This window comes from Euwallacea fornicatus, chromosome 14, assembly GCF_040115645.1.
Source record: "Euwallacea fornicatus isolate EFF26 chromosome 14, ASM4011564v1, whole genome shotgun sequence".
Lineage (NCBI taxonomy): Eukaryota > Metazoa > Arthropoda > Insecta > Coleoptera > Curculionidae > Euwallacea > Euwallacea fornicatus.
Genome location: NC_089554.1, coordinates 2,449,604 through 2,475,490, shown reverse-complemented (window position 1 = coordinate 2,475,490; position 25,887 = coordinate 2,449,604). Strand labels below are relative to the sequence as shown.

At 35.9% G+C, this 25,887-nt stretch overlaps 1 protein-coding gene across 1 annotated transcript in view; it reads left to right on the top strand.

Moving 5' to 3' along the window:
- Nucleotides 1-25,887, top strand: part of LOC136343453 (octopamine receptor beta-1R-like) — a 116,017-nt gene that overhangs the window by 65,164 nt on the left and 24,966 nt on the right. Inside the window, exon 3 of the mRNA XM_066290182.1 lies at nt 20,983-21,216. Within this exon, the coding sequence (XP_066146279.1) occupies nt 20,983-21,216 (234 nt within the window). The remainder of the gene's footprint in view (nt 1-20,982; nt 21,217-25,887) is intronic.

Here is a 25,887-nt window from a genome sequence, read left to right as displayed (position 1 = left end):
GCTGGTCAGACTCAACCATCGTCTTGAGTTGGCTAAAAATGTCTCCCAGCAACCTAAAGGTCTTCGTAAGCGCGCGGATAGCACAAATCCAAACGCTTACAATGGATTGTGAGTGGCGTCACGTCCCCACTAGGGAAAACCCGGCCGACTTGGTATCGAGGGGGGTCTTTCCCAGTGAACTCATGGAGTCTAGTCTTTGGTGGTATGGCCCTTCCTTTCTTCAGTCCAGGGAAAGTCATTGGCCTAGTGTGTCTGAAGGACCTAAGGAGGTGCCCGAGGTCCGCGTTCCAAAGAGAGTTGTTGTTTTTGTTGCCATAGGGGACTATTTCTTCGAGCGCTACTCTGACTTCAATCGATTGAGTCGCATCGTAGCATACGTCCTTCGATTCGTTGGCAATTGTCGATTAAGGTTATCGAAAGGGGTCATCGTCAGCACGCCATTATCTAGTTCGGAATTAAATGAGGCAATCAAAATGTTGGTCAAGACTGCGCAAAGAAGTAGCTTTCCAGTCGAGCTCGATTGCCTCAGCAGGGGTGTCGCCTTGCACCCTAAGGATAAGTTGTTAAGTTTGAGTCCCTTTCTAGATGGTGAGGGCATAATGAGGGTAGGGGGAAGGTTGCGAAACTCGGCTTATCAATTCAATAAGAAACATCCTATGCTTTTGTCTCCAAAACATCGTTTGACGCGGATGTTGTGCGAACATGAGCATAGGAGATTGATGCATGCCGGCCCTCAGCTATTGCTCGCATCCCTAAGAGAAAAATACTGGGTTGTCGCGGCGCGCAATTTGATTAGGGCCGTTGTAAGGAATTGCGTTACCTGCTCGCGATTCAACCCTCAGTATTTGGCGCCTCTTATGGGTGACCTCCCGCCAAGTCGCTTAACTGGTGGGAGCGTATTTGCATTTGTGGGAGTGGACTACATGGGTCCACTCAATATACGGGACAAAAGGGGTCGCGGCTCAAGGTTGTCTAAGTGCTATGTAAGCGTATTTATATGCTTTGCGACGAAGGCTTTACACTTGGAATTGGTGTCCGATCTAAGCAGCGAGTCGTTCCTGCTTGCTTTTCGTCGGTTTGTTGCTCGGCGTGGTCGACCTAGCCACGTTTACTCGGATAACGGCACGAATTTCGTCGGCGCCAATCGAGAATTGGCAGAACTCGGCCATTTCTTGATTAAAGAATCGAGTAAACTGGCCAATTCATATGCCCAGGAGGGGGTGCAATGGCACTTTATACCCCCCCAATCGCCTCATTTTGGAGGTCTTTGGGAGGCGGGTGTCAAGTCGGTAAAAGCACCACCTAAAACGAGTAGCGGGAAATGCCAACTTGACCTTCGAACATCTCATTACGCTACTAGCACAAATTGAGTCAATACTTAATTCCCGTCCTTTATCTCCCTTGTCACAAGATCCCAATGATTTAACTCCCTTGTCACCCGCTCACTTCCTGATCGGAAGAAGTCTCACGGAGTTGCCCGACCCAGACCTACAGCATATTCCTGCAAATCGGTTGTCGGTATTCCAAAGGATCCAACAAATCAAGCAGCACTTTTGGACGCGTTGGAGCAAGGAATATGTCAGCGAACTGCAGCAGAGGGTCAAGTGGAAGGCACGTCAGCAGGACGTCCAGGAAGGGGTGCTTGTGCTTGTCAAGGAGGACAACCTTCCTCCCTCCAAATGGCGCATGGGACGAGTAGTTGCAGTACACCCTGGCCAGGATGGAGTGAATCGTGTGGCTACTTTGAGAACTTCTAGTGGTTTGGTGAAGCGCTCTTTTAGCAAGATATGTCCCCTGCCGACGAACACTGTCATTGAAGACGCTGCAAGCGCTTCAAGGCCGGGGGCATGTTAGGGACTCTAAGTTATTGGTTTTTTGTTTTCTATTTATTTTTTATTGTTGTTAATGTTAGGTTTATTGTATACTGTCATTTACTCCCTTAAGTTACGCCTATGTACTGCGATACTTATTCGGAGAATACCATCTGGGTGCCAGACCACATGGCCCATCAGGCCAAAGCTAAGGATACGCTTTGGTTGGGGAATGTGCTACTAGTCGAAGAATCTTTCTCTATAGGGACTATTGCTTTGATGGTCAATTTGTTGGACCCGCAATATTCCCAGAAAAGCGATTAGTATAGATATTCCCCAGATGGCCACGAGTTATGGGATTCGTTGTAGCCATAGCTTATAATGGCTCTTGGTGGTGGTGCGCCCCTGGTTGGAATTCTTCGGGGTTAGTACTTAAGGGATAATCGGAGCAATTTTCGCTCTCTTTTTTTCTGCTCTTCCTGTGGTCTCGTCGGGTGAAAGCTACGTCGGTGACGGGATGTGATCCGCATCATATCGTGTACCCGCCCAATAAGCATTCTCCCTATTCTTCGTTACTTAGACCAAGATTCTTACATTCTTTTAAGATAAGTGCATAGTCAATACAGTCCATTTTTACATAAAACAAATTGTCTTTGTCGTGTTTCATTTATCGAAGGAACACCCTTAACACAGTCATTTTAATGATTTTAATATACAAAGTATTACAAAATAAAACTTTAACAAACAAATTTTTCTTTTATATTAACTCATACATTTTATAAAAAATAAAAACACAAAAATTTAACTCAAACAAGTATTTGCACATTATCAAACTATAAAAAAAAACACGTTAACTTAATAAAAAATTATCTCTAATATTTAGTGTGCATTCCGTTTCAATCAATAATGGCCTTTAGTCTTCTGGGCATTGAATCAATGAGAGTTTGAATGTATTCCAAAGGGATTTTGGACCACTCTTCGAGCAAAGCTGTCTTCAGGTTTTCTTTGATCGAAACGTGCCGTTTTCGAATTTTCAGATCAAGGGTGTTCCACAAATTTTCAATAGGGTTCACATCTGGAGACTGTGGTGGAGCAATAACATTGTGCGATAACCACTCCTTCGTCAAATTGGCTGAATGCTTCGGGTCATTATCTTGTTGGAAGAAAAAAATATTTTCCAGATTTAATTTAGCAGCACTTGGTCTTAAATTATGTTGCAATATGTCAATGTAAGTCCTGGCTGTCATTATCCCATTAATAAATGCCAGATTTCCTACCCCGTTGTACCCCATACATCCCCAAACTAATACGCTTCCTCCCCCATGTTTCACCGTAGGTTTCAAATTTTCTGGCTTCAGCTCTGTGTTTGGTTTTCTCCACACGAACCGTTTCCCATCTGAACCGAAAAGACAAAACTTACTTTCGTCAGAGAAAATTACGTTTCTCCACCACTCCAAAGGCTCATCCATGTAATCTCTTGCAAACTGTAAACGTTTCTGACGATTCTTCTCGGAGATGAACGGTTTTTTCCTTGCTGCTCTTCCAAAAATGTTTGTTCCATGTCAAGTCCATTGAATATGAAAATTAAACAGTTAAATATTTTGTTTCAATTCTTTAACATAAAGGAAAATGTATGAAAATAATTCATGTGTACAAGTTTCATTTGAACTGACTATATTATTTTTTATTATTGTTTGCAATGAAATTTAAATCCATAGCAATGTTGAATAAAGATGAAACAGACCTTTCAAATGAAGCATAACAAACCCACACTTTCAATTAAAACATTTGGGGGTTACAACAGTCGCCAAAAGGGAGTTGAATTTAGCGATTCAATATTTTCGTAGCAGAATGTCATTTCAGAATCTAAAATTTACGTCCTTCCATATTGTTTCCATAAATATCAGAATATGCATTTGTCGAATTTGTTTCATTTGGGTGTTCCTGACAAACTTGCTCACCTTGTATATCGAAAATGTTGCTTTTTTGACCATGGGCCCATTTTGCGTTTTTTTATTTTGCGGAGTACTCTATCTTCTTCAAATATCTCCATGAAGATTGGTTACGTTCTCTATACAGATATACAGGGTGAAACATTCAAATGAACTATGCAAATTCAATATCTGCATATTTCCACACATGGGAAAAAATATCGAACCATGTCATTTTAGATTCTCAAATTATATGCTGTAATTTAAAACTTTTTTCCCTAAATTCAACACCATTTGCGTGACAATTGTAACTCCCAATTTTTTTTAATTCGAACCATTCATTTGAATTGTCAATTAAAGGGTTTTAATTTTTTATTCAAAACTGGTGCGGTTTTAAACTTTATGGAAAAAAATAATTAAAAAAAATAAATTCATGTAATTAATGGCATTCTCTATATGAAAATTAAAACTTAATAACTAACACCATTTCTTTATTTATTACGTAATAAAATAATTTTTTTAAATCAATCTGAGTCTTCTGCAAGAGGTTCAAACGGCATACGTCGAACTTCTTGGAAGTATCTTAACCGGAAATAAAACGTTGTCTAACACTAATCAAGATCTGAGGCGTAAGCGATAGAGTTGCAAGCGTTATCCTTCTTTTGAAATCACTTACATTACGATGCTTAGTTTTGTACAGCATACCCTTCACGCATCCCCATAAGAACTCTAATGGAGTAAGATCAGGTGTTCGTGCAGCCCCATCTACCCATCTTCGCTTCCCTATTTACCAATTTCGAAAGGTTAAGTCGAGATACATTTAGAGTGATTTGTTTTGTCATTTTATTACAATTTAAACAACAGAGTGATATTAGTTATTCAGTTTTTAGTTTGCAGTAGAGAATTTAGTCAATTGCATTAATTTGGTCATTTTTTTAATTATTTTTTCAAATAAAGTTTGAAACTATAGCAATTTTGATTGAGAGAATGAAAGGACCTTTCACATGAAGTAGCACAAAACAACACTTCGAATTTAAAAATTTGGGGGGTGATTATTGTCGCGCAAAGGGGGTTAAATTTAGGAATTTAATTTCAGCGTCTAAAGTTGATGGATTTCGTTATTTTTTCATACACATGTAGTATTATTAGTTTTGATACTGATAGAGATATAGGGTGGCGTTTATATGTATGAAAGAAATCACAGGTCACGAGGAAAAATTATAAGTGCGAGTTTATTAATGTGAAATGACAACACAGTGGACGACAAAGCGCGGGCACAACTTCTGAATCCCTAGAGACCTAAGGGAAAAAAGCTCCTGTACATACGCTGCAACTCCCTTAAATATAAAAAGCCTATGGTGATAAATCATAGGCGTACTCCGACCACAGCGTAGCTAACGCGATTTACGCTACACACCACATTAGACTGTAACGCCTAACTTGGAATTGGTCCTTAGCCGCCAATTCTGCCAAACTGAATTGAGACTGCAATTCTAGGGCTGAGAAAGATAATTGAGGAAAAGTCCATTGCCGACAAAGTCTATTGTGGGGAATTTCAATACCGACAAAGCAAGTGGTTGGAAATTCTCGTCTGTCACCTAATACCTACCACGGGCGTACCCTTAAGGGGATATCAATGCCCGTGTGCTCCTTCAATAATACCACTCAAAATTAATCACTATAATCTATAGCTAATTGCAATCCTACATACATATGTCGAAATATGAACATATTGAATTTATTCCGTTTAGCTATTCCACCATGTATGTGTGTAGTAGTATGTGCATCGTAATCATTACGAAATCCGCAAATTTTTTATTGAATGCAAGAAAATTAGGCCGAATTTTACTATTTCACGCAATTTAATATTTCCAACTGTGTAATTATTTAACAGATTTGTTTTTTATTTGCTTCTAAAATCCTGCAATTCAAATTCTACTCCATGCAAATAGGGAAAACATTCTTAGTAAACGTAGGCCTTTTCATGGGATTAGCACAAATTTTAATTTCAGATTTAATCCACCGAATGACAGCAGGTGCAATTGCGAATTAAGTACTTGCAAATTCTCGTCTTCAGTGTTACCATCGGATGGTAAACTTTAACACCATTAATAACATGACATCTTTTGAAATATTGGTTTACGATACAATGCAAATGCAGACGTTTCCCGCCTGTTATACTTTGCATGATAAAATGTGAAACTTGACGTAATGTAAACAAACGGAAGGAACGCTTTGCATACCTATAAGGATGTCGTTTATGCACAAAACTAACATACAGAGAATTTGTATTTAAATTTAACATGACAGTTTTTCTTTACGTGCTCCATGTTTATAAAATGTTGGTATATTACGGTACAATTGCCATATTGTTATTTTTCTTTACCTTCGTCTTTTATGCACTAGTTCATAAATCACAATTCGACTACGTAGAAGACTTTAAAAAGTGTTGAACTACGAGCTCAGCAACTTCAAGTTGTTACTCTAACTTTAGATTTATGTATATTCCCGTTCAGCAGTTTTTGTAGCACGAAACTATTTGAGTTGATACTCATGACAAACCAAGTGATCCTAACAATGCCTGTTTATACGCAACAGAGAGTGGTGCAATGTAGGTGGATTTTTCCAACCAACTTTGTATTCATTGTATGATCCTGATTAGCATTAATAAACAGCAAGCAATGCAGAAATTGTAACCGAAAGCCCAAAAATTATTCCTAATTTCGTTAAACGTTTTAGGTCGGCGAAGATATTATTTATTGACTCATGAGTAACATACGTAAGGTTTGGCATTGCTCTGGTGAGGCCGTGGAAATGCCATTAAATAGGAGAGATCGTATCATAAAACGTTATTAATTAACACAATTTTTTTAAATACATACGTATTCGTCAACAGGGTCTAGAAATAATAAAATAATTGAAATTAAATAGGTTTTAGAAGGATTATCACTTAACAAATCTTTTTCAAAAAAGCGTAAATTATTGCAAAAACGAAAATCTAGAAATTTAAAATTTCACTGTAAATACAGCAAGTAATGCAAAACAAAAATTAATAATTAGTGTAGTCTCCTTTAGTTTTTAATACAGCTCTCGATCATCTGCTCACGCCCATAATAAACACATCCATATCGTTTTGATCAATTGCTCTCCACTCCCTCTGCAGACACAAAATAAGTTGCTCATATACAAGGTGTTTGGTAAGTAGTGCGGGATAACGAATAGCGTGTCAGAGGAGGCTATTCTCATTTGATTTAACAAAACATACCTATATACCAAGTGTCACAGTTTTCCTGGTAACTAAGTTTTTTATATTTTTTAATTTCACTGTACTTTTTTTCAATTATTGAAGTCGAAAAAAACAACCCACCTTTTTATCACAAAAATGTATTATCGTTTTTTTATTATACATGAATGAATGTGTAAATTATTGAAGTCATAAAATCTAAAATGGCTTTATTACTTACCTAGAACTTTATAAACATGGTTTTCCTAGTTTGTAATATAGCAAAGAGTAAAATTTAAACGTGGATTTTATTTGAACGCTTAGGTGTATGCTTATTCAAATTTCTTAAAATTTCCTTGGACAATGGTCTTTCTCTTCTTATCAAAAGTCGTTTTAGAAACAATTTAAAAATGAAACCATTAATCTTAATGCTTTTAAGTTCTCACCAAGCGCATTCGCCACAACTTAAGCTAACCATTTGATATCTTAAGATAAATTTTCAGATATTCAAGGTTTTCGGGTTTTCATAATTTTTAGTATGGTTTCTATATTTACATGAAATCGCTAGTATATGATCAGGAGATTCAAAATAGAGATAATTTAATCGCCAGAATTAATTAAGCTGCCCAACCACTTACACAAGAAAAGTTACTCGCTATTACGACGACAGCAATGAGGAATAGAGCTTGTAGTTGTATTCCAAATGGTGGTTCTCATTTTGAACACTATAAATAAATTATTAATAACTTATTTTCCTATATTTGTGATTTTTTTGTTTGTTTCAAAATTAACTAAGAAATCCCCGAATACTCCTTTTCCTTACATTGGAAAATAAAATATTATTTTATAGTATTAAGTATTATTTAAAGCGAATATGCAGACCATATTAAGAACTATAAAAACCCAAAAACATCATTTTCAGATCATTTCTAGTAAAACTCTTTTTCTTCAAATGGCAACCCCCTATTTTTTATGAGATAGTTGCAATGATTGCATTTTTTTTCTAGAAAAGTTTTGCGATATATATTCTGTTTAAAACTTATAACAATCCTTCTATCCAGTCAAAAAAATTCTATTAATTTTTTTTCCATTTAGAATATTAATTTAAAACCCTGATTTGAGAAACTTATGGAAGCATGTGTTCAAAAATATGTCTTTCCTGCTCCAAGCTCGTCTCAATTCGCATTCGAAAAGAATTGTTTACTCTGCGCAACACGTCCCCGTTTATCAATTGACACGCATTTTCAATTCTCCTTTTCATGTCGCCTGCAGTTGTTGGTACATCTGCATAAACTTTGTCCTTTAAAAAATTCCAGGGGAAAAAATGCGGTGAGGTCAGATCAGGCGATTTAGGAGGCCTGTTCACTGGTCCTCGTCATCCAATCCATCGATCTGGATACATTTCATCCAGAAATTCATAAGACATTCTAGAAAAATGGGCTGGATAGCTGTCATGTTGATGTCACATCACCTGTCTAATCGCAAGTGAAATGTTTTCTTACAAATCCGGAAGATTATTACGCAAGAAACCGTGATACATTTCTGCATTCAAATTTTCTTCAATGAAGAAAGGCCCAATTAAGTATTCCATAATAATACTGTAACATACATTCACTTACCATGGCCTTTGATGTCCAACGTGTCTAAGCCAATTTGGGTTTACAGCACTCCAAAAATGCAGATTATGGCGATTCACTACGCCATGATTTGGGAATGTGCATTTGTCCGAAAACTAAACTTTGAAGAAATAAAATTGCATTTTGATTGAATCGTACCATCTTACTGCCTTGCCCATTTACAAAAATTAAGTCAGTTTTCAAAATCAGTTCCATGGAGTTTCTGATGTAAAGAAATGTAGTAAGGTTGGTATTTATTCACCTTAAAAATTCTTTGGGCACTTGTCTTTGATATTTCTGACACAGGAGCAATTTGACGACAAATTATATAAAGACCGAAAGTAACAGCTGCAAGAACTGCTATTTGATTGCCTTCACGTGGTGCACTTTAGGAGCGATTGCGTTGTTTTGTTTCTAAGGTTTTCGTTTCTTTGAAATTTTTAATGGCACTGTTGAAAGTCATCCAATAAGGAACTCTTTCATCCGGAAATCTTTCAGGATGAAGTTCCACTGCCCGACTAACATTTCTTCCAGCCTCTCCATGAATAAAAACCATTTCTAATTTTTCATCCAAAGTGTGGTGATCAATTTCAATTATTGAAATTTGAAATGAAACGAATAATTTTTGAATAAGTATTACACAAAACAATTAGATTGATTGTCAAAAACAGAATATCGATTTCCTGTAGACCTTTTTCTAAGATAGACTCTAACAAGAGGAAATTTAAGAAACATTTTTTTTTCATAGAAATAATTTTTTTTTGAGTAGATAAAAGATGTGTTATGAGTTTAAAACAGAATATATATTGCAAAACTTAAAAAAAAGATGCAATAATTTCAACTATCTCTGAAATTGGAGAAAGATCAAAGATAACTCTGCAGCAAAACGTCAAATAAAAAAATTACTCAAATAAAATATATTCATTTTTTGAAGATCTACTAAGATCAGTATAAAAAATGCTGGATTGCCATTTGGAAAAAGTTGCTCTTGGAATGACCGTAATATGAAGTTTTCGCTAAAAGTTACTATCTTCATGACATGTCCCCCTCTTTATCGGACAACTTTAATTTAAAACTTTTTTTAAGACAATGTACCGTTTTTGAGCAATCATTACTCAAATATTTGAGCAATCGTAAATCGCAGCTTTAAATGGGGCACCCTGTATAAAGTGTAACTCAGACACCAACTGGGGTACTGTTTGAAGTCTGTTTCGTCTGGCTTGAAAAGTTATAAAACCATCTTGAATCGGATTTGTCGGTCTTGCCCAACCCAAATGCCTCAGATGTACATTGTGTCACGAAACCGATTCCAAAGAATGCTGAGCACACTTTCGGAAGATTGAGAATAAAGAGCAGCATGTTGTTGGGTTGCGCCACCCTCAAGCATCCCAACAATTTTCTATATTTTTTGTTGAGTTAAATGTCGTCTTACCATGATCCACTGAACTAACTCCCTTCTGCACAATCTTTGGATATTCAAATGATAAGGACAGGTCTATTTCCTAACAAAAAAACTGCATCACACGGCATTAAATAATTTGTTTCGATTGTTCGCTATTATCTCTGGAATCTGTTGCTGTGTGTGCTATAGTTACAAACCCATAGTGGAAAGTTCGCTTAGAATCACGAGATTCTAGCTAATAAATTATTGTCTCTTCCGACAATGATGAAACTCTTCCACCTTGGTATGTAATATACTATTCCATGCAGTCCTGTTAACAAAACGCCTAAGAAAATATAAATGGCGGAAACACAACTTGGGAAATCATTTAAATTACTTCCATTAACAACCCGTCCGAAGTGAGAGTATACGAAATTTTCAAGTCAGGACTTTCCCAAAAGTTCTTTGGAAATGCGCTCCCAGCTGAGAGAAGTTTGAACTTCCAAGAATTTGAAGCGGTATATCTTCTTTATTTATGCCTGTTTATTCAACATTTAGACCCAACGTCTTGGGCTTAATTAATTTCTTTGTGAAAACTGAACCGTTTAATAAAGAGTAGGTCGCTGCTGAGCATTTCTCACGTCATTTCATTAAACTCTTTCAGCTCAAGAAATAACAGAGCGCTGTCCCTCAAATTGTGATTAATGTCGGTTGAAAAACTTTCCTATTTAGGAAACACCATCTTCCGTATTCGGACGAAATCTCCATTCCTGCACATAATAAAATCGTAGAACTTCGTATATTCTCACAAATAGCAAAAACAGATTAATCTTTTTCGGTTTTTGGGAGCAACTCTCCAGAAGTGAGTCATTTCTCTGACGGAGAATTAAATCAGTTCTTTGTCTCTTCGGATTAAGTATCGCTCTTTCGGTGTCCTCTAGATGTTTTTGTCGGCATCCAGGTTGAGATGTCTTATAATAGCTACACGATATGTTACGAAGATAGTCCCAGAGGTATTCGGCGTAACTCTTAAAGGAAAAAATATTTGAAAAATATTACGCTATTTTGCGACACAATCTCCGATGATCTTAACACTCTTTTTCCAGCGATGTTCTATGGCCTCTATACCTTCTCTATAGTTGGAAGCTTTGAAAGTTTCAAAATAGCAATCAGCTTCGAATTTCACCTCTTCGTTATTGGCAAGTCTCTTTGGACAGTGCCATTTTTTCAAGTTTGAAAATAGAAACAAATCTGAGGGGACTAAATCTGGCGAATAGAATGGGAGCGGGAAAAGTTCGAAATGAAGTTAATTGATTTAGGCCATAACGATGACGAAAGTGTGGACTGGTGCTTCGTCTTGATGAAACAAGACTTTCTTTTTCGTCAAATTCGTTCGCTTTTTTCTCATTACTGCACTCAAAAGCTGCAATAAATTTTTATAATATTTTCGATTTATTGCTTTTCCTTTCGGGAGATAGTTAATAAAAATTATCCCACGGGCATCCCAAGAAACTAACGCTATGACCTTTCCTGCAGATGGAACGGTTTTTGCCTTTGGAGCTGATTCTCCCCTTTGAGTCTATTGTTTCGACTGTTTTTTGTGAGTGGTTCAAGTGTGAAATGATGGACCCATATTACATCAATGGTTGTGAATCGACGTAAAAGCTCGGCTTTATCGCTGCTAAAGTTTGCCTAAAATTTCCTTGCAACATCCTTATGGCACTGTTTTTGTTCATCATGTGCGCAGCTTTCTAATATCCAATTTTTCGGCCAACACACAATGTCCAGTACTTTTTGATATGTCAATCTTACAGTAGAGTTTTGAGGATTTTCACCACAATTTCTGGAATGATCAACTCGTTGGGTATTTACAGTTAAACGCAGCCCGTACTACCGTGTTTAAGCTCTGCCGCCCAATATTTTACAGTTGTTAACGAACCAGCAGATTCCCCTAGAGTAAAATCCAATTCCGCTTTGATGTGAGATGGACCAAGACATTTTAAATGAAAGTATTGAATCACGTATCGATGACTAATTTTTTCCATGTTTACAAAATCTCTAAAAGCACTATCACCCACACATTTTAGGTTATCTTTTTGTATTATCGCATATTAAAAAAATCGCCATCTATACAGGGTGCCTCGTTCAAAACAGGCCACCTGAAATACCTTGAATGAATTTTTTTTCTGCGGAAAACTTCGAGGCACGTCAATTTTAGATCATAAATTCATAGATGCAAAGTCACTCTCTAAACGGGGTGGAAACGCCTTCAAGAATCTTAAATTGCAAGAGGGGTCAAGTGGCGCATCAAAACAAAAGCATTTGAATTCTCTTTACAAGTATGCTGAATTTTCTTTTATCTTGCCTTTAAATATTTTAAAGAAATCGTTTTAAAACATGAGTGAAATAAATCGAAAAAAATAACCTGAACTTAATAAGAATAAATTGACCAATACTACAAAAAATGATATTTATCATCAAATTCTTAAGATAAGGTGATTGGTTTTGTTAGCATCAAACGGATAGATTTTTTCCGATTTTACACTCATCTGAATTGCATCGCGAATTCGTCCGACGATTTAAAGCATCATGGTTTACACCACTGCAGAGGAAATTGAAATTGTCACCATATCTACCTGAAAAACAATAAAACAGCCTGAGAAACTGCAACAATTTTTAATGGAAGGCATCCCGGTAAGAATTTGAGCTATCCCTACGTGACGAATTTAATATCTAAATTCATGGAAACTGGATCCGTTCCTAGCAAAAAACATGAAAAGGCAACACACCGTTACCAACGATGCTGAACAGATTGCAATTTTGGGACACATTGAATTGGATCATGTAAATCAAAAAAAGTTTATTTCGAGCACCCGATAATTAGAAGCAACATCCAATATTCTACGAGATAGTATTCAGAGGATGTGGAAAAAAAACATAATTTCCATCCCTATAAGATGTATCTCATTCATGAGCTCAATGAAGTTGATCCAGATCGCCGCATGAAATTTTGTGACGCAACGAGTAAAAGCATTTTGATCAATCCTAATTTTTTATATTCTGCATGCTTTTCTTGCGAATGCACATTTTTTCTGAGTGGTTTCGTCAACAGATATAATTACCGATATTGGAATAATGTAAATCCCAGAATTATGAGTGAACAGCATTCGCATAATGTATGGGCGGGGATTTTGGGAAATCATACTGTGGGACTTTTTTTCTATCTAATAACCTGACGAATGAATCTTACCTGAATCTACTTGGAGCGTTCATCTACTCTCATATTGTTAAAACGACAATCAGATGCCAGAGAATGATGTATTTTTTCAACACAATGGCGCTCCGCCGCACTATGAAATTCTTGAACGTAACTTTTTGAATTGATGATAGAAAGGATTTCATTAAATGGCTCCCAATATCGCCTGATATAGCACCATTGAACTTTCTTATGGGGCCACTTAGAAGCTGTTATTTATAAAACAAAATCTACCTATTCAGAAGATCTTCGCCACCGAATAATGATAGCATGTGGTGAAATAAGTCCCGAAATACTACAAAATGTTCGGGAAAAGGTTGAACAAAAACTTTATTACTGAATGGAAGTAAATGGGTCGCAATTTGAACACTTAATTAAATTAAATATTAATTGAAAATTAATTTTTTATCAGTTTATTTCATCGATGTTTTAAAACGTTTTTTTAACAATATTTAAAGGGGGAGTGAAAAAATGTCAGCATACTTGTAAAGAGAATTGAAATACCTTTGAATTTTCATGTACCGCTCGACCTCCCCCCCCCGTGCCATTTAATGTTGAAGTCGTTGCCACCCCATTTGGGGGGATGTTTCTACATTTTCGCATTTATTATCTAAAAATGTCCCCCTTAAAAGTAAAATAGGAATGTCTCGGAATTTTTCGAAGAAACAAATTCCATTCAAGATATTTCTGGTGGACTGTTTTAAACGGGCCACTCTGTATGTTACGCCGGATACTTCTGGGACTAGGCTCGCATTCTCATAAAGCAATTTTGCGTGTCTGCACCATTTCATGATCTTGTATAAACTTTACAATGGAGCATATTTACACAGTGTCTCGAGAACCTTCTGTTTAGCAAATCGCAGAAGTTCTCAGTGACGAAAGTAGAAAGAAAGGACTACGTACACACTCTTGGGCGAGTGTTTGGTAAACAAATACCGACGGTGACGGCTCTTTAGGAAGGTCACAGGAAAATGCCCAAATTTCCAGCCATATCCAGGAAGTATTCCCTAAAGACGAATATCACAGCGATCGATTGTTTAGAAAACATGTAGTATAAACGCCATTATCTCGCCTAATTAAAAAAGCAATATAGTAGTCGAGACTAAGACAATACTTTTCTTTCTCTCATTGAAGTGGAATGTTTCTGGAGGACCCTTTTGAGGCCACCGTAGTGTTACTTGCTCAGAAGACTAATTACTCCCTATGGCGTATGTTTCTATTTTTCTTCAACAGGACTCCGTGCAGTTTTAATAGTGTGAAAGTCATTAAAGCACAGCCTTTACCCCCCTTTAGTTGTATAACATGGAACTTCATTTTTTTACAGCGGATACACTTATTCATTCAGTCCTTGTATCAAATCCCTATTTAATGTGGCCATAGGGAACACTAAACAAATGAAATCAGCGCCAAAGGGCAATTCATCAACCTATTATGAACTGCATGACGTGAAAATTGAAAATGGAACGGTTTTTGATTATTTGTTTGCCATAATTTTCAAAGGGGGAATTCAAATTTCACTTCATTGCTCGCATTTGTTGGACTATTTTTAGAAACACACGCCAATGGTAGGGTGCACGTGAATTTTATGAATAGATCCCTAAAGTTATTTTTAATGGGAAGCTCGTCACTTAGGGTATCATATCAGATAATGGGCATCCTCAGGAAAATTCTCAATTTAATTCTCCAAAAAGACAGAAGCGTAGCGAGTCAGACAGCCGATTATAGAAATTTATTTTTTTTATCTTACAAAATCTGCATTTGAATAAATTACTGCAGTATAAGAAATCTTAATCCGCAACTACTGTTACTTCAGACCTTCAGTTAGTATTTGAAGGTAACTGATAATTTTCTACTAAATTCTAAAATCGTAACGGACTAATGTAGTAGCAACAATAATTGTCAACATCCTTCAAGAGCGCGATTTAAAGACATTTTTGCGGTAGAAGCAAATTTGTGCCGCCACTGTTCAGGGAGTATTTGCTCTAGTAGCATTGGATCGCGGTCCTCGCAACTTTTCCAGGAGGCTAATATCTGTGGAAAACATGAACCAAAAATATAGTACTAGTTAGTTTTGTGGGTTCCATAGAAGTAATCTTTTCTTCTATTAGCTCAAAGGGTCTGAACCCCCCTAGACCAATCTACTGGCAACATTACCTGAAAGATACAATCTATGGAAACGACACAGACAATATCTTCATTTTAATGGTTCTATAGTTATTGTCCTCTTGGATAATGTGAATATTATCCTCATCTTCGATCCGGTAACGAAACTTGCATTTAGATTCCAAATGCCTGAGGCGTCATGACTCACATTAACTGATTACAAAGTGGCTCAGTTTCTACGTAAGATTCGATAGTATTTAAATTACTACGGATATCGCGATGAAATTCACGTCATGGATAGTTATAATATGGAGTTTTCTATATTTAAACATTATGGGACACCCTGATTGCTTTTCCGATTATCTTACATCAATCAAGAGCCATTCAGAAGAAATTCACAAGATACAGAATGTGTCATTTAAGGTTCAAATACGTCGGTAGATTAATCTCGTCTCCGGTTGAACTGCTGAAAGATTGCTTAGTACTAAATCATTTGAGTTGATAAAAAAAATTATTAAGGTGAAACTCCTCTGAGGTACTCATCAGTATGCCTAGCTTTTGGTAACTTTTCTAGAACTCCAAACAACAATCCATTTCAAAAAAATAAATTCAACTTAGCGTAGGTTTTTAGGAGTTTAGGTTCGATGATTTAATTGACTCTGTGATCTTCTCGACCCAACTACAATAACCGCATCATATTTGTACATAATCCTATGGATCTTGTTACTGATTACTGAACCACTTTAGAGAAGCCATCTAGCGCTAAGCGTAAGTGCTTTTTTATTCAACATTAGTTAAATTTAACCGATTGCCTGGTAGTTGTGAAACTTCCGCAATGAATATTTCAGTCTATTAGCGCCTGGAACTCTCCCCGGAAAAAATTAATCATTTTTTTCTAATGAAGTTAGAAAAGTTTCCGGCGCTACTCGTTAACGCAAATAAATTTATGCTTAAGCTGTTTTTGAGACAGCAACGAGATTTTTAATGAATCACTGTGACGTATAAACGTAACATGAGAGCTTATAGAAACTTTTTACTGCATGCACGATTATCAACCATAATTTCATGCACCCTCCAGCGTGCATTATACGGTTTTATGACGCATGAATGGTTCCTAGGGAAATATTTCACGTGCATGCAATTCAATTCCGGCATATCTAAACACCTCAACTAACTTAAAGAACTACATGACGCCTTAAAGCGTTAACTGCTGTTGCACTTGTTATAAAAAAATATTTTATAATACTCAGGTAGAAGAGATATTTTGCAAAAGACCGGAAATGTCTTCTCACATATGGTACGTACTTTAGAGATCCTCTTATATACTTATAGTCTAATCTATTGTATAGTCGAGAGGTGGCGCTGTCGATGCGAATATTTAACTTTACCATATCAAAACATTTCTTAAGACTCATTAATTTTCTCAGGTCAAAACTTTAAAACTTCAGAGTTATTTTTAACTTTTAATAATAATTGGATCCTTCCTCCCCATTACTTACTCTAGAGATTAAAAATTAAACAAAAAGACTGTAAAGTTAAAGAGAATAATGTATACTTCAGCGAAGTTTTCAGATGGCATGTTTCCTTCTACTCGCCCACTACACCCTCTTGGGGAAAAACTTACTTATTTTTTAATAATGTAAAGAGTTTTCTCAAACGGCTCTCTAATTTTTCCGTCGAATGGAAGAATTTCTCAATGAGTGTTTATATAAACTGAGATTCCCAGAGGATAGCATCAGCCTTAAATTCATTTTGAGTTACTTTCATATGCTTATCACTATTAAGACACACCACTCAACGATTAACATTGCAAGGGTTATGAAGATAGCCTCAAAAGAATCCAATGTAACGCTTAATGAGAAAAAATTGGAAAATAAGACGTTATTTCTCAACATAGTCTTCTTTGCGTCCAGGTTATAATAAGAAGCTTCAAATGTTTCAAAATAGGCATCAACCTCGGACTTCACCTCGTCATTATTAGCAAATCTCTTTCCACCGAGTTTTTCAAGTTTGAAAATAAAAAATAATCTAAGGGAACTAAATCTGGCAAACAGAGTGGATGAGGAAAATATTCGAAATTCAGTTGATTGATTTTGGCCAGTGCTATGAAGGAAGTGTGGACTGATGTCTGGTCTTGATGAAACGGAATTTTTTTTTCGCCAAATGCGGTCGCTTTTTTTAAATTTCTACGCTCACACGCTGCAATAAATTTGTATAATATTTTTCGTTTATTGTTTTTCCTTTACGGAGATAGTCAATAAAAATGATCCCCGAGTAGAATCTAACTTCACTGCGACTAAGACCTTTCAAATGAAAGTAATGGGTCACGTATCGATGACAAATTTTCTCCATGTTCACAAAATCTCTAAAAGCGTTCACTAAAAACCGCTCCAGAACAAATACAAATCAATGCAGCACCCCCAAGCTTTAGACATAAGCTTTTTAAGGTTAGGTCTCTGTGATATATGCAAGTTTTTAACAAAAAAATTGCCATCTATAATACAGGTCGTGTACTTCTAGGACTATCCTTATACATTCTTATCCTTTAAGCGAAGCAAATGTATAAATACGAATTCGCCTTATAAATGGAAATGTTTGGCATCAGAAAAGAGAGAAGTTTTAAAAACCAAATTAGCAAAGTTTGTGGAAAAAGGTTATAGATGACGCTAATTTAGCCCCAACCTACAAAGCACTTTTTAAAAATAGATAGATATTTGTTTCCTCCGTGAAACACACTCAGAAAACCGTAACTTTACCATTTAAAAACCCGCAAAACCTTTCTGGAAATTAGACGATTTTATTGTCAGTTTGGGAGGGCAACCTTATACATAATTTATGTACCGCAAATAGGGCCCATGTGCGCCATTTCCATATTTACCGAGCTTGTACGAATGTACCAAGATCCCCTTTTTGTTTATAGACGCCAGGATGATGTATGAAAGACCTTCCTGAGACCTCATACACGTGACCAAATTTAACTTTTTAAACGTCTATTTATATGTGCGGATGGTTCTTTTCATGGGTCTAGAATAATCACAGCAGGTATTATAAGAAGGAAAAAGCAGGGCCAATGAGTCCTTAATTACCTGTTCGTTTAGGATAATGGTCAGGAGTCATTCATATTAGCTGAGGTTTGTTCAGACTTGCCTCATTATAAGCGTCCTAATCTGCAACTCCTGTTTCAGGGTTTTCATAATTACAGGTACAACTAAGGGTTGGAGAGAATTTTTCCCTAATGGTTTTCGAGGCAATTTATACTCCACACGTGTAGATTATACCTGAAAACAAAAACAAGCAAAAGATTATTAGCTTTAAGCCGTTCACAGCTCTGACGCTTTTAGTTTCATTGAACGCGACCCCACACACATATCGAACTACGTAAAGCGCAGAAGTTTCCTTTTGCCTTTGAATGAAAGTTTTCTGGGAAACCTGAAGACGACTTTCAACATATGAGCATGAAAGAAGCATCAGGTGGTGCACGAAATGTTCCGGAGAATTTAATTTGGATGCACAACTGCCCTGCTCAATGGTGGCGAAAAGAAAATTTAATTGAAATCTTGCAGGTTTTCTTTAAACCAACTGATGTATTGGGGCTTTGTATTGTGCGCTAAGTGCGAGGAATGTAAAGGGATTTGTTACAAATTCAAATAAAAAAATAAAACCCCGGAAAGTCTAAAATTACTATTAACTTATCAAGGAGCGCTCTCCGAGATATCGATCTAAATCTTTGATTTTCGTTATGAGTAAAGTCGTCCCTCTTAAGCAATTTAATCAATTATGTATTTAACGGCACTATCAAACTGATCCAGTTTTTTTCTCTCATTAATTGGACATTGGCCCATATCAATAACCTCGAAAGTTTGGATGTAGCATTGTTTTTTGATAGGTAATAATCCATGGAGGGGACATTAAATATAGTTATTGTGTTATATTCTTTATGTGTTATAAAAACTATTTACGCCACTGATTAACAAAGAAAATGGGTGTTGCTGTACGAGATTTAGATCGATTGCGCGAATACTAATGTGAGGAAAAAAATAAGATTAATTTATTCATAAAATGAAAAATTTTTATTTATTCTTTGAAATAAATTTTATCGGCTTCAAAGTACCCTCCGTCCGACACAGTGGACTTATGCTATCGTTTTTTCCAATCCTCGAAACAGTCAGGGAAGTCTTTTTCCGGGATAGCCTTCAATACTTTTTTCGGTTCGACTTTCATCTCCTCGATTGGGTGGAAACGGTGTCCCCGAAGCAGTCTTTTCAGCTTGTTGAACAACCAGAAGTTCAAAGATGCTAAATTACCCGAATACGTTAGTTGCGAAACGATATGGGTCGGGTTTTTGGCAACAATACAATATAATATAATATTATATTATAATAAACTATGTAATAAACAATATAATGAACTAAATGGTGTCCATTTCTGGGGCTCACCCCTGGGGATCTCGATATCCATAAAATATTCGAGGTAGGTTAATTTAACGCAAAGTTTTGCCATTTACAGATCATGAAAGTACCTTTTTCAAATGTACAAATCTACAATGACTGGAAACATTCGACAAAAATGAAATTTTGGAAAAAAGTTTTAATTGTTCCACAGCTTATTTGTATATAAATGATCGATAAACTCTTTGTGCTGTCCTGAAAAATTTTAAAGACGAATGGTTATTAATAATGGAGCCTCTATGTTCCATTTCATCCTCTCTTTGTAATAATACATGGCAATCGATAGAACAGCCGCAAAACAGATTCGCTTGCAAATTTCCATTTTATAACTTCATTACTCACTTGCTATTCCATTGAAACCTACCTCTGCGTAATGGTTGAAGAATCGAAACATAAGCTATTTCTCGCGAAAATAAAACTCCTATTTATTATTAATATGGAAGTGAATATATTTGAAATCAATTCATGTGGCTTCGAGCCACGTATAGGATCGTCCGACAACTGAAATCTCAACATTCAAAAAACAAACCAAGGAATTAAAGTTTTTTGTATAACCAGAAAGTTTGATCTGCCTTTGAAACTTTTCGGAACTCTAAGAGAAACCAGCGAGATATGAACACTAAGGCGCCTTATGCCCAGATAAAACTTTCTCTCAAATGAAACGTTTTATTTCATCCAAACGAAACTTTCAGAATTGTATTTCACCAACAACACGAAATATTTTATCCAAACATAATATTTCTTTCAGAAATAAAGTAGCCGGGGCGTTATTAAATGACCATCTGCAGATCAACGGAATCTCATCTGGATTAGAAGAAGTTGCCGCAATAAATCCAGATCTATTGGGGCGAACGACTAGCTCGTTGAAATCATCTAGATCGACTACCTCTCCATCTACGAGATCTACGCGATCAGACTGTGTTACTCACAAATGCTCTGGGGGATCATTGAAATTCTCCGGCACACCTATGACACCTACTAACTCACTTAAACTAAGGTCTGGGGTATATTCCATTATTGTGAATCAATCCCTGTTGTGCCCCAACCCATCGCTTGTTAAATCATTAAATAATAACGTAGGTTGAATTACATGTATTTGCTCCCATAAGACACATAAACACCCGTATATTCATATGATACTACCTAAATAGCTTTTCGTTATTCCGAGTCATATACTTTTGATTTAGAATGCAAATTCTATTTCGTGTTTCAGGAGTAAAGTGGCAGCTGCGTTGTTGAATAAACACCTTCAAATCAATGGAATATCGGCGGGAATTACGTCCTTAAGACAATCTCTTGATGGAAGTTTGGAGACTGAAAAGAGCAATGCAACAGCTGCCTCGGATCCGGGGACTAGTAGTAAAATGAGGAGGGAGAGGAAGGCTGCGAGGACGTTAGGGATAATCGTGTCTGCATTTTTGGCTTGTTGGTTGCCATTCTTTCTGTGGTAAGTTATGAGAATATTACTTTTGAAATTACCTCATGATATAGCACTTACTAAAATCGGTCTCCAAGTTCTCGTTTAATTTTCACCTAAATTCCCTTATTTTTTCACATTCATACGTTAAGAGTGTCGAATCCGGTGATCTGACTGGTCATTTTAAGGCGCCTTCACCACACCGCAAAATAATTAGACGTTTTCCCACTGCTGTGTTGCTGCTTCACTGCATATAAACACATCCACAGTCAGAGAGATAACAGAGTATAAAAACATTCTCCGTCTGCTAATTGTTATTTTTTGTTAATATTCATGGCAACTCGGTAACACCACAAATTAGCTGTCCGTGACGTGCAACACCGTTCGCTTTACACGACCCATAAATTGCCATGTTTCAAATTGTTATAAAACTCTCGGCCGTTATCGCTGTGTAAGATAAAGCAACCTAAATCCTTGAACAAAAGCCAAGATTTTTCCTAACCAGATTTGAGCCACATTTAAGGTGCAGATTTGTTTCTTTCAGAAACAGTATCCCGCTCAAATTTGAAGGAAACGTTAAGGACGTGAAACTGGAACTTTTAAATGAAATATTTCTCTTCTATAAGCCTTCGAGATTGCTTTAAACTTTTTAATGTATGATGATATTTTAGACAATATGATGTGTGCAAATATAAATAGGAAAAGGGAGGACGGCGTAAAACAACAATCTATAGCATGTGTTCAAATTGTTGATACTGACGATGGCGACTTGAGTGAAAATACACACATATCAGTTTTGCCTGGCTCTTGTATCCTCCATTTACGAGCACTTACGGTCCACAAATAAACCAAACCAAATAAAACAATTCTCTATAGCTAGGAAATAAAACGAAGCCACATCTGAGGCTCTGCATATGAATTTCCTCAGCTTTGCTTCCATAAATTAATGTCCTGTAAGAAAATGGCAAAAGAAACAGAACATATTTAGACCATTTTTCATATCGAGTTAACCAGACAGGCGAACGGTTGCCGAGTTCTCTTTTCCCATTAAGAAATTTCGTCTCGTGAAAAAAGGCGGTTGCACGTGCGGATTCCAGCACGTTGCTGTCACCTATGGCGCGGATATTGGAATGAATGATGGTCGAATAATAGAGTTGTCAGCGACAATTTGCTGTTGAATTTCGCAGCATCGCATAGTTCAAATAACACACTCGATATCACATCATAAATAGTTCGAAATGTTTGGACTTGGGCGTGGAAACTACGCAGTTTTCTCCTCAAAAATTAGCGTCTGGAATTTTCTAATATAGGATGTTCACTTTACAGCACCTCGGACTCCTTTTAATTTATTTGTGATTTCATAAAAAAATCTAATTATTGTGATGTTCAAGGTGTTAGTGAAATGAGTTTAATAAGTTTAACCAATCATTAAAAACATTCTTTTAAACAAAAAATTTCCTTACAACATCGTACATACAATCATTTCCCCAAAAAACCAAAAATACATCTTTTGAGAATTGTCAACCGTGCATCATGTTTCTTTCATTTTGGTAGCTACCTAAGTAGCCGCATAAACTAGATATGGTGAATTTACACGGATTTTTTGGGTCCTATAGGTTTTATGGTTAAAATGTAAACATGTGATTCTTATTTTATTATTTTGAAAAACCGCTTGCCTTTAAATTATTGTAGTCATCTCTAATTAGTATAATATGTTACGTTGCACATTTTGCACCACTCACATCACAATCAAAAACACAAATTTGTTATTGTTTGTGCTATATTAAATGTTCGAAATGTCCGCCATTTGAGTCCATGCATGTTCAACAGCGTTTTAACCAATTTTCCCATACACGATAAAAAAATTCCTGGCATATTCCTAATATGATCAACGGCAGCGAAAATATGTGGTCATAAATGATTTTCATCCCTTATTTTAGCAGCGTTGACCAACACATTTATGAAACCTCAAAAGGAAAAATCCAAAGGATTAAGATTCGGAGATCTGGTAAACTAATGATTAAGATCATTTCTTGCTCTCCACCTCCCATCAAAATTATAATTTAAGTGCTCGACAACTGAATGTAAAGAATACATTTTCACATGGGTACTGTTAAAAACTCGGAATTAATTCACGTACCGTTTACCCAAATTAACTTTGAGAATGAGGTGTTACGCATAATGATAAAGGAAGCATTCGAACAAAGAACGAGGTCTCACTAAAATATTAAAAGTAAGGAACAACATAGAGTCCATGACAAATGTGAAAACTAAGGACGATCGTTTTTCGTCCCTTCGCACCGGGCCTTAATGGGCACCACTTGTTCATGGGGTCAGGCGTCTTTATACAGGATAATATGTCAGATAAGGTGGAGTAAAATCCAGATGACTACAGAGTAAAGCGACGCAGATGGCTACATAGCTCGGATATTGGCGCGATAAATGGACGTACCTGTCTACAGCGCATCCGACGCTTTATCGCTTCACTTGCAAAGTTAACTGGGGCAACTTTTTAAAGGGTCCGGTTCCCAGGGTGCAGTGCGGCGTTGCCGCTTAAGGTTAATTTTACCGTTTGAGTCGTATTATTAGTTTTAAACTGCTTTTAGCAATGTTAATGCAGAACAATTTTAACTTTTTCTGTAATACGTCAAATAATGAACATCTGTCAAGTAGATTTTTCAACATTTTATTCAAATTTTAAGTTTACCGTAGCTTTTCAGTTACTAACTTTAATATATTTTTTTAACTATTAGGTTTTCGACCCTTGTTGCAAGGATTTTTTTTATTTAAAATGATATTCTTAATCATAGGTTAAATTTACGAAACTTATTTTACTAATACCTTGTATATGAGGCTAATGAAGGTAAATTTTAATAGAAATCGCAACCCTATAGGATGGGTCATAAAAGCAGGGTGTCATAAAGTCAATTTTTTTTTAAATACCACCACCTACAAGCAATAGAATCCTCTCTTAAATCTGTGTTAGGTTCTAAATTTTTTCCAATGGGATGCAGTAACTTGAAGCAATGACGTTTTAAAACATATTTTCTACGTTTGCATTGCTTCATAAAACAAAAATTATCGCAGTTACCTTAAGTTAGATTTTCATAATTTTCCAATGTACTCTTATGTAAGATCACCTGAGCAGACACCAATAATCGTTTAGCCAAAAACACATATCAGGTATTCACAATAACAACTTTAATTTTTATCTTTTCAACGTCAATTTTGTTGATTTTTTCAAATAAAATTAAAAGTTTTTTATAACGCAGAACAAAGGAATATTTAATTTATATCATATTGGTATAAAATAATGTCATATTTATCGTAAAGCTAATGGAATTATTAAATATTTCAGAAAAACCTGCATTCTTGGCTAATTGCCTAGGTGTTTACAATGGGGGGTAACATGATTTCCATCCTGTTTGTTCTAGTATTTGACAGCACCTTTCCTATTTTCTGTTACTTTAAAATCTGCTTATCTTCAAATTGGCCATCAAAATGAAGTTAACTGTACAAGAATTTATTAGCATAATTTATAGAATTTGTTCGTATGATGAAAATTGTCAATTAGCATATCAGGTTTACGAAAACTGATTTCTTAACAGAGAACATCTTGATGTAAGGAGCCTAGACGGCCTAATAGAACGTTTTCAACGGACAAGAAGTGTTAATAACGAAAGTAAATAAAAAAATTGAAGAAAAAATTTAAATTAAAATTAGAAAGTATTATAATTAATAAATAAACAGGTATTCAAAATGTCTTCAGTCATTTTTAAAGCACGCTGTACCTTTTAAGAAAAATGATCTAGTAGTAGAAAGATTGTCGGCAATAATACTCTGAAATAACTCTCGGATCCTCAATTTATTTTCTTTGCGCGTTGTTACTACTGTTTTCTAGACATTTGACTTTATCCCGAAAGATGTAGTCCAAAGGAGTAAAGTCGGGACTACTTGTTGGCCATCTAACTCGACCTGGCAAAATTTAATAATACAATTATCAAAACTCTGAGCCTGTATTGTTGCTACCAACCTTGCTTATTAATCCATTTCTTAAGAGAAAGCTTTGAAAGGTATTTTTGAATACATAAACAAACTTAGGTGAAATTCTATTTCGTTGAAACCACATTTAATGCGTTCTAATCGCTGCTGAAGATCTTGATTAAAAAAATTTAGATAAACATCTCTAGTTACTCCTTCAAAAATTATGGCTCAACACGATAATTGTCAACTATTTCTGTCGAAACATTTAAGCTCCAATCCTGTTGAATTCAGTTGATTCAAATGGCACGGAGATTTTCCATTCTATAATTGCGAAAGTTCTGTCTACTAACAAATCGGTTCCAATGAAGGCTGTACTTATCGATAAACACAATTAGTTTTCGGAAGTCATCCCTGTTATTTTGTTGCTGCAACCACTGGCAAAAATTAATTCTAGCAAGAAAATCAGCATTAAATAATTTTTGAATATTACAAATTTTTGCTTTGTTAATTGCAAATAATATTAATGGAACTTATTAGCTTTTAAACATTTTGTAACTGATGATTTATTTATTTGTAGCTCTTGACGAATTACCCTCTTTGTTTCGTTTCCTACTACTGATAAAGTGATATGCAGCTCATTTTCTTCTAATAAGTCTCTCTTTTTCGACTTTTCTTTTCATAATTCACACTCCCTGTCCGTTCAAAACGGTCCTTTAA